Genomic DNA, 7602 nt, shown 5'->3' with positions numbered 1-7602 from the left:
ATTATTGTGTTTAGATTACAATGCCTTACAGTTTGTAAATTAATTATCTTCAATAAAATAATAAATTAAAAAAAAGGTGATTTCCGGTATAACCTTGTTTAATTGTGTCTAACTTGATGAAGATGTTGCCTCCTCCTCCTCCTCCTCCTCCTCCACCACCACCACTGAGGGAAATCCGTCAGGAAATACCAACCGTAGAAAACAACGTCACTTCCGGGAAACTTTTTACCTCAACTACGTCATGGTTTGAGATACATGCTTGTATTCCAGGAACAAGTGTTGTAGGTCTCTCTCCTCTCATATCCACCATGTCTTTTTCTTTTTCTTTTCTTTCTTTTTTTTTTTTTACAAAATATGACATGAACTAATAAATGACACAATTCACTGTTAATTCTTCTGGACATACACACTCCATACTGTAGATGTCTCCAGAATCCTTCATTTTTATACAGATAAACCATAAAAGAAGACAATGAGGAAGTGTTCCACTTCAGCTTCAGCATGAGGAATCACTGTTTTCCTGCAGGAGAAGTTGATGGAGCTGCCAGCAACAACAAACAGGTGTGAATTAACATCTTTATAATTACTACATTATTACATCCTAAATGTTTAAATCACTTCTGCTTTAAGGTTGGATTGTTTTGGTGGTGGAGCAACAGTATTACATAGTGTTTCCTCTTTGTTTCAACAGAAGTAGGAGCACTAAGTTCAGTCCCAGCAGATGTGTGAATCATCAGTCTTGGATCTTCACTCTTGTGTTAAATTAGAATGGAAAAGGTGATCAACTGTTTCAAGAAGAGCCCAGACGCCGTGGCCAGGCTGATATGCTTCCCCTGGGCAGGTGGAGGGTCCATCCACTATGCACGCTGGGGTAACGTCCTCAACAGCTCCATAGAAGGTAACACGCCACGTATAAGTGCTGCACTTTGCACTGTTTATCTATATACTGTTTGCACCATATTCACAATTCCTCATATGTTTATAAATATTGTTAATGCAGTCCTTTATCTAAATTAAATCAAATTAAAAACATGTCATTTTGCTGTGAAAACAAAGTCTAAACATGTGATTATATTCCTATTTTTAACCTTTTTTTTTATCCATCACTTTCAGTGTTTGCTGTCAAACTTCCCGGCAGAGAGAGTCGAGCCAAAGAGCCGTTCTTTCAGAACATGCAGCAGATTGTGGACGAGGTTATTGCCGTGTTGTTACCGGTGCTGAAAGAGAAGCCTTTTGCTCTGTTTGGACACAGGTACTGTATGATAACAATAGGGGCTTTATAAGTAACATCATATCTGTCATGACAACCTGCCTTACTTTTTTTTCCACAACTTACAACTTCTCTGTTAACGTTCTCACCACCCTGATCCGTTTTTAGTTTTGGTGCCTTCACCTGTTTCGCTGTGGCTGATGCTCTGAAGAGACGGCACAACCTGGAACCAGTTCACATCTTCCTGTCTGGTGCCTCTGCACCTTATGTGAGTTTATTTATTACATTTAACCATATTTGGCCAGGATTATCCACTCCAGTATCAATAGATGTATCCAAAGAGGCTTTGAGTCTCTGCAAACTCTGTTGATTAAGTGTCCAGATTTCAGTTACCATAACAACAAAGGCTCGTAATTAACTTACACAGTATCAAATCTTAACCATAATATTTTCATTTCATTCTTTTTAAATTTGCCATGGTTCAAAATGAAAAGAATATTCCTTATGATGCTCTGCAAATTTATTAAAATAAATCAGAGACAGAGGAACTAAACCTGCATTGTGAGGCTGCACATTTTCCAAATTGAAATCATTTAAATAATTATTTTTGTGAGGTAAATCAATTGCTCCAGATGTGCAATATTTCTATTTAATCAGAAGGAATTCTTACCCGATGAAAGTCTACGGACCAAAACATCTGTTTCCTTGTATATATACACAACTGTATACACTTACAGTTAAGACTCTTTAACAGAAGACAAAGGTTTGGTGTTGATGCTATACCATTAATATGTTGTCTTTTAGTCAGAGACGCGTATCAAAGCCCCGAAGAGAAGCGACTTATCTGATGACGATTTTCTGAAGTGGATGATATCGATTGGAGGAACTCCTCCTGAGCTGCTGGCGAACCCCGAAGTCCTGAAGCTCTTCCTTCCTGCCCTGAAGGCCGACCTGCACGTTGTGGAGAACTATAGGTGGGCTGACAACTATGTTACTTAAAGAGGACCTATTATGCTTTTGTGCCATATATACAGTAGTTATATATATATTTTTTTTTGTACATGTAAAAGGTCTGCAAAGTTACAAAGTCCACGCCAAAGGGAGTTCCTCTCCGGCACAGAAACTCTGCTCCTGAACTGCCTGAAACGCCTCGCTAGAAGTCACGCCTTTTTTTCCCCGTAACGTGGTGATGTCACCAAGTAACACATTTGCACAATACCTGCCTTGGGGCTAGTTTGGCACGCCCTCAAACAAAGCTAGTTAGAGTAAAGCAGAGGCCTGTACTACGAAGCGAGTTCAACATACCCAGGGTATCTTCTCGTTATCTGGCTTAATTAACCCTAACAAACGAGATCACGCTAAGTGGTCAAATCCTGCTTCGTAGTGCAGGCCTCTGGAGCGGAGTCCGAAGAGTTTGGTTTGGTTGACCAATCACAACAAAGTGGGCCAGCTGACCGATCAGAGCGTTTCAGACAGAGGGTGCTGCAGCACAGCCGGCAGGTAAACATGTTCTAGTCAAAACCCCAAATACAAATATGCACCTGCTAATGAGCATGATAGGTCCTCTTTAGTTGAATCTGTATTAAATCATTAATTTTAAATCATCTGTGATTCAGAATGAATGTTTGTAGTGAGTTGAGTTGCTGACTTTCCTGCAGGTGTGACAAGCCAGACGGTCCGCTCCTCTCCTGCCCCGTCACGTGTTTTGATGGAAAGGAGGACATTCCTCATGACTTACAAGGTCAGTCCTCTCGTGTCCTGCAGCATTGCTTCATCACCCGACCCTATTATAGACAGGGAGCATGTACAGTAGGTCTCTGGATCAGAAATCATGGAACATTTGGTCTAGACAAATTAACTTTTCGTTATACATGTTGGCAGCTTGTTTAGGTGGACTAAGATTATTGACTTGGTGCCAAATAAATACAGTGAACATCACAAAGTGTTCTGATCAGATATATTATGATGGACCCAAACGCAGGACACTGACAAGAGGTGGGTGAAGTTGTAGAGGATTTATTGTAAAACCACAGAGAAGGGAGGTGTGGTGGAGAGAAGGTGACGGCTGGCTGAGACAGAGGGCAGAGGGGCGATGACGGGAAACAGACTGGTGAGTGGCGTCGCCAGGCTGACGATAGCTGAAAAGCAGTTAATCGCAGGCTCCAAGAACAACACAGGGAACGTCCTCACAGAAACTACTGAGGCCTGAAGCATGAACTACACCAGTAGCTGAGACAATGATCTGAAAGCCAGACAGGGCTGACATACTGCGTAGTTGATGAGTAGATTGCTGACAGGTGTGTGCAGACTAGAGCAGTGATCCGGGTAGAGGTGACGAGCTGATTGATGGCAGGTTAACAGGTAGACTGGGCCCAGGTGGACTGCAGGACAGGAAGAGACTCACACACACAGATAAGCCGGGGACGTGGAAGACAAGAGGAGTGGGGAATACAAGGGGAATAAGCTGGAGCGCAGCCACAGTCTGTGACACCAAGAGAAAAACACATAAACGTCATGGTTATGAGCACCAGCATGCAGTGAGGAAAACCACCGCAAACATTGTGAATATATAAAAACATAGTGTACATATATGTTAATACAGGGCTGTCTGTGTGTTTGCCAAAGACATGAATGAAAGAATGTCTCCCTGTTCTTTTGTATTTCGTCAACAGCTTGGAAAAGCATCACATCGGGAGATTTCACCGTCAGGATGCTCGACGGAGCTCATTTTTACCTGAAGGACTCTGGAAATGAAAGAATTATATTAGACTACATCACAAAGCAGGTGGAAACATCAGAAATGGACTATTTATAATGAAATCACTGTATATTGTGTCTAATGATGATTTTTATTTTTGTTTTTTTTACTAATTCATTGTGATGGAAATTAATTCAGATGTGTAAGATTGTGTGACAAAGTTAGAATTGTCTGGTGGATATTAAAGAGTCATTCAGTACAATTTTGATTGTTGACATGTTAATATTAGGGCTTCAACTAACAATTGTTTTTATTATTGATTAATCTGATGCTTATTTCTTATCAATTAAAAGGTTAATTTCCGAAATAGAAAATAGTCAGAAGATAGTAAAAAATGTCTATCACAAGTTCCAATTGCTGAAGGTCATATTTTTTTTTACTTTAAAGGACCAATATGTCATATATTTACTGTAATAAATCATAAAAGGACCGTGATACGTCATCAGGCAACGTATTCTCATGCAACAGTTCATATGATGGCTTACGAAAAAGTTATTCCTCCTTTTTCGTTCATTTTCCTGCGAATGTCCAGCAACAAGTGTAATTTCCGCTCGTTACATGCGTACACCCTTTTCAAAATATACTTCCGTCTTCACAGGAAACGACTTACTTAGGTTTTGGCAATAAAACGACTTAGTTAGACTTAGGAAAAGATCGACTTGGTTAGGTTTAGGCCACAAAACTAGACTACATAGACGTTAGATCGTGGTTTGGCTTAAAATAACTCCGGAAGTGGTGTTACTTAAGTACGTGACAAATAAATTCATCACACATTAAATAAATGCTCATTTTCAGGTTCATACTTGTATTTTGGTTTCTACTAGAACAAGTTTACATGCTTTAATGTTCAAAGAACACAATTTTTCTCATACCGTCTCTCTGAATGTACCTGTATTCACCCGTCTGTCTGAAGCGCTCCGTTTTTAGCGCCGCCTAGTAGCGTCACTGCAGCCACGGACTCACCGGGTGTGTCAACTACACAGAGTTTAGCGTCGCTTCTACCGGTGACTGTACAGTTGTGACATCACAACTTTACGGAAGTCCCGGCTGCTCATTTCAAGGCACAATTTCTGAATACGGGCTGTGTGCATTTCTCCGTGAATTGAGCGTTTTGATACTTTCACAGTATTTATACAGCACCCAGACCTGCTTTATAATATAAAAAAAGACTCACTTCCTACAATATGGGACCTTTACCTTCAGTCTGATGTAAATGTGCTAGATTTAGCTAAAAGGCTCATTTTCATCTGCAGTAATAATATACAAAAATAATATTAAAAAAAGAGAAAATTATTAGTTATCTATGTAGCGATAGTGATTTAATCATTTGACTTAATACAAAGTGTAACTGACTCCACAAAGACTTATTTTTGTCTCCATTTTTATTTCTAATAAATCCATATTTAAACACATACAGTTCAAAACCAGTCAGTCAAATTGTTCTTTCTTGGAGATACATATAATATACATGTATCTGTTCACTTGTGCACAGATTTGAGATTTGAATAAATATAATATGTCTCTATCATTTACAATGGTCTTGTTCTCCAAGTTAAATATTCAACCTCAAGTACTGCTCTGAGACAAATGAGAAAACACAAAATGTTATATTCAGATTATAAAGCTGGAATTATTTTCATGTCACTCTAATTAAAAGAATCTTTATAAACAACACAATTCATAAATATCTACATCTATCTATCTACATTCTTGAAAAAGGTTTCGGCATCACATTCAGGGATAAGATACTCCGTAGGGACAATGTTTGACTGGTTCACTGTGAACCAGAGGAGAAAATATGACAATGTTCAACAAGTGCTGGTGAATAACGTGCCACTGCCTGCATACAGGAGCTCTGGCTTTACGTGCAGCTTCCCTTTTGCTCAGTGAAGGGTGAAGTTAGAGCAACAAGAGAAGCTGAAGAGAAGGGCACAAAGGTTGTGGGACTGTGAATGTTTGGTCTAGAGGCTCAGGAGTAACATTAAGCAACGGGCCGGAAAAGAAAACATTCCCTAGTCAATATTTTGAGAGTGGACGGAGCAAAGTCTGAGGTTAGGTTCTGTGTGTTAGGCAGCCAGGTTAAAGAGAAGATGAAGGAGGGGTGGGGTGCTGCTACATGGGTGGTGGTGGAGGTGGAGGTGGTGGTGGACGTGGCTTGTTGTCCCCTTGCTGCCAGGCGGGGGTGTCGGCCTGCGTGAAGGAGTCGGTGGAGCGGGTGTTCAGGCGGAGAGGAGCCAGGCGCTGCAGGTTGCTGGGCGTCCACGGCAGCCTCACCTGGGCCCGCTGCGAAGGAGCCACCATGGTGGGGTCCAGCTCGGCTTCCGCCAGCCACGGAGGGATCTGCATCGGATCCATGGGGTCAAAGTCCGGCATGAAGGCTGGGTTCTCAATTCCAGCTAGACGAAAGAAAAAATTAGTGCTGACAGGGTTTGAGGGTTAAAGACATCGATGGAAAGTTCAGAGGGAAATATTGTACTTTTTACTCCATTACATTCATCTGACAGCTTAAAGTTACATTTCTGATAAAGATTTTACATTAAAGGTAGAGTGTGTAGGATCTGGCGCCAGCTAGCGGTGAGGTTGCAGATTGCAACCAACTCAGCCAAAAGTAGCACCGCCGCGGTTACAAGCCATGAGGTAACGTTGTTGAATTGAGGTCCTCTCTCCGCTCTGTGTCTGTAAAGTAGTTACGATGCGGCGGTGCTCGTGCATGTGTGTGGAAGGAGCCCCGAGGGGAAGGGGGGATTTAGACGGAGCTCCTGAGGCGATGCTACTTTGAAATTATACTAGCTTTCCAACATCGTCGACCCTATCTTTAAGTAAAGAATCTGAGTACATCTTCCCCCCACTGGCTAAAGATAAATGGACGAGATGGTGGATCTGTTTTACCTCCTGCTCTGTAGGTGACCCTCATGGGGAAAGAACCACCCGATGCCTCAAAGCCAGAGGCGTTGTCTCCCTCTGAGAACTCAAAATCTAAAAGAAAAGATAAGAAATTGTTTTTCAAAAAAGGTCTTACATTAATTTAAGCATTTGGACAGTTCAGGGCTTATGTGTATTTTTAAATACTGAAACACAGATACAAACCTTCATCACCAGAATAGTAGCTTTTACTTCTGTCCGTTGATTTTCCATTTGGCATCTGCAGGTGGTAAAATAGTTTTTTGTAAATGATATCTTAAACAGAGTTACAAAATGTGAAAAGCAAAGTCATAATGCACATGTTTTTTGCAATTTTTGGTTCTAGTGAAGATTTTTGGTACAATATACAAATGATGTATATACCTATATAGTAAGATACCTTACTTTGGTAAATGTAATCAAGTCTTTCTGCAAAATAATCTATTTTTAATTTAGCAAAAGAAATCAAAGTTTGCACAAGAAATGCCTAAATAATAAATAAAGACTAGAAAATTTCGCAAGAAATTTTGACCAGTGTGCCTGGTACTTGGGGATGGGTGGGGGTGGGCAGATTCAGACTGTCTGAGGTCCATAGTGAGGTCATAACTGTAGGCCCTTTCGCTGCGTGCGTGTCTGTCAGTGGTTGCCATGGTGATTGGGGGGCCGTGAGGAGTGTTTAGTTTCCTGTTAACATACAGTAAGAGTTGAGGGATTTTATTTTGAAAAGTAGGTG

General features: G+C 40.8%; 2 protein-coding genes across 6 annotated transcripts in view; one reads left to right on the top strand and one right to left on the bottom strand.

Moving 5' to 3' along the window:
• The first annotated feature begins 401 nt into the window (after positions 1-401).
• On the top strand, positions 402-4170 carry olah (oleoyl-ACP hydrolase). 2 transcript variants are annotated; one of them, XM_074614451.1, is made up of 7 exons: positions 402-561; positions 692-898; positions 1114-1252; positions 1379-1478; positions 2015-2184; positions 2869-2951; positions 3883-4170. In XM_074614451.1, the coding sequence occupies exons 2-7, from the start codon at positions 769-771 to the stop codon at positions 4023-4025; spliced, it is 765 nt and encodes a 254-aa protein (XP_074470552.1). In that variant the 5' UTR covers positions 402-561; positions 692-768; the 3' UTR covers positions 4026-4170. The 2 variants fall into 2 exon arrangements, with proteins under 2 accessions (XP_074470552.1, XP_074470553.1); XM_074614452.1 differs by having other exon boundaries at positions 423-561; positions 695-898.
• Positions 4171-5335: 1165 nt separating this feature from the next.
• The window catches only part of LOC141754962 (sodium/hydrogen exchanger 3-like), a 31166-nt gene continuing 28899 nt past the window's right edge, over positions 5336-7602 (bottom strand). For all 4 annotated transcript variants that reach the window (XM_074614445.1, XM_074614443.1, XM_074614442.1 and 1 more), the window contains 3 exons: positions 7056-7110; positions 6858-6944; positions 5336-6364 (listed from right to left, as the gene is read on the bottom strand). In XM_074614445.1, the coding sequence (XP_074470546.1) occupies positions 6081-6364; positions 6858-6944; positions 7056-7110 (426 nt within the window). In that variant the 3' untranslated portion in view covers positions 5336-6080. The remainder of the gene's footprint in view (positions 6365-6857; positions 6945-7055; positions 7111-7602) is intronic.

This window comes from Sebastes fasciatus, chromosome 17 (genome assembly GCF_043250625.1).
Source record: "Sebastes fasciatus isolate fSebFas1 chromosome 17, fSebFas1.pri, whole genome shotgun sequence".
Taxonomy (NCBI): domain Eukaryota; kingdom Metazoa; phylum Chordata; class Actinopteri; order Perciformes; family Sebastidae; genus Sebastes; species Sebastes fasciatus.
The sequence above is the reverse complement of the archived record's forward strand: the minus strand, read 5'-3'. Positions and strand labels throughout refer to the sequence as shown.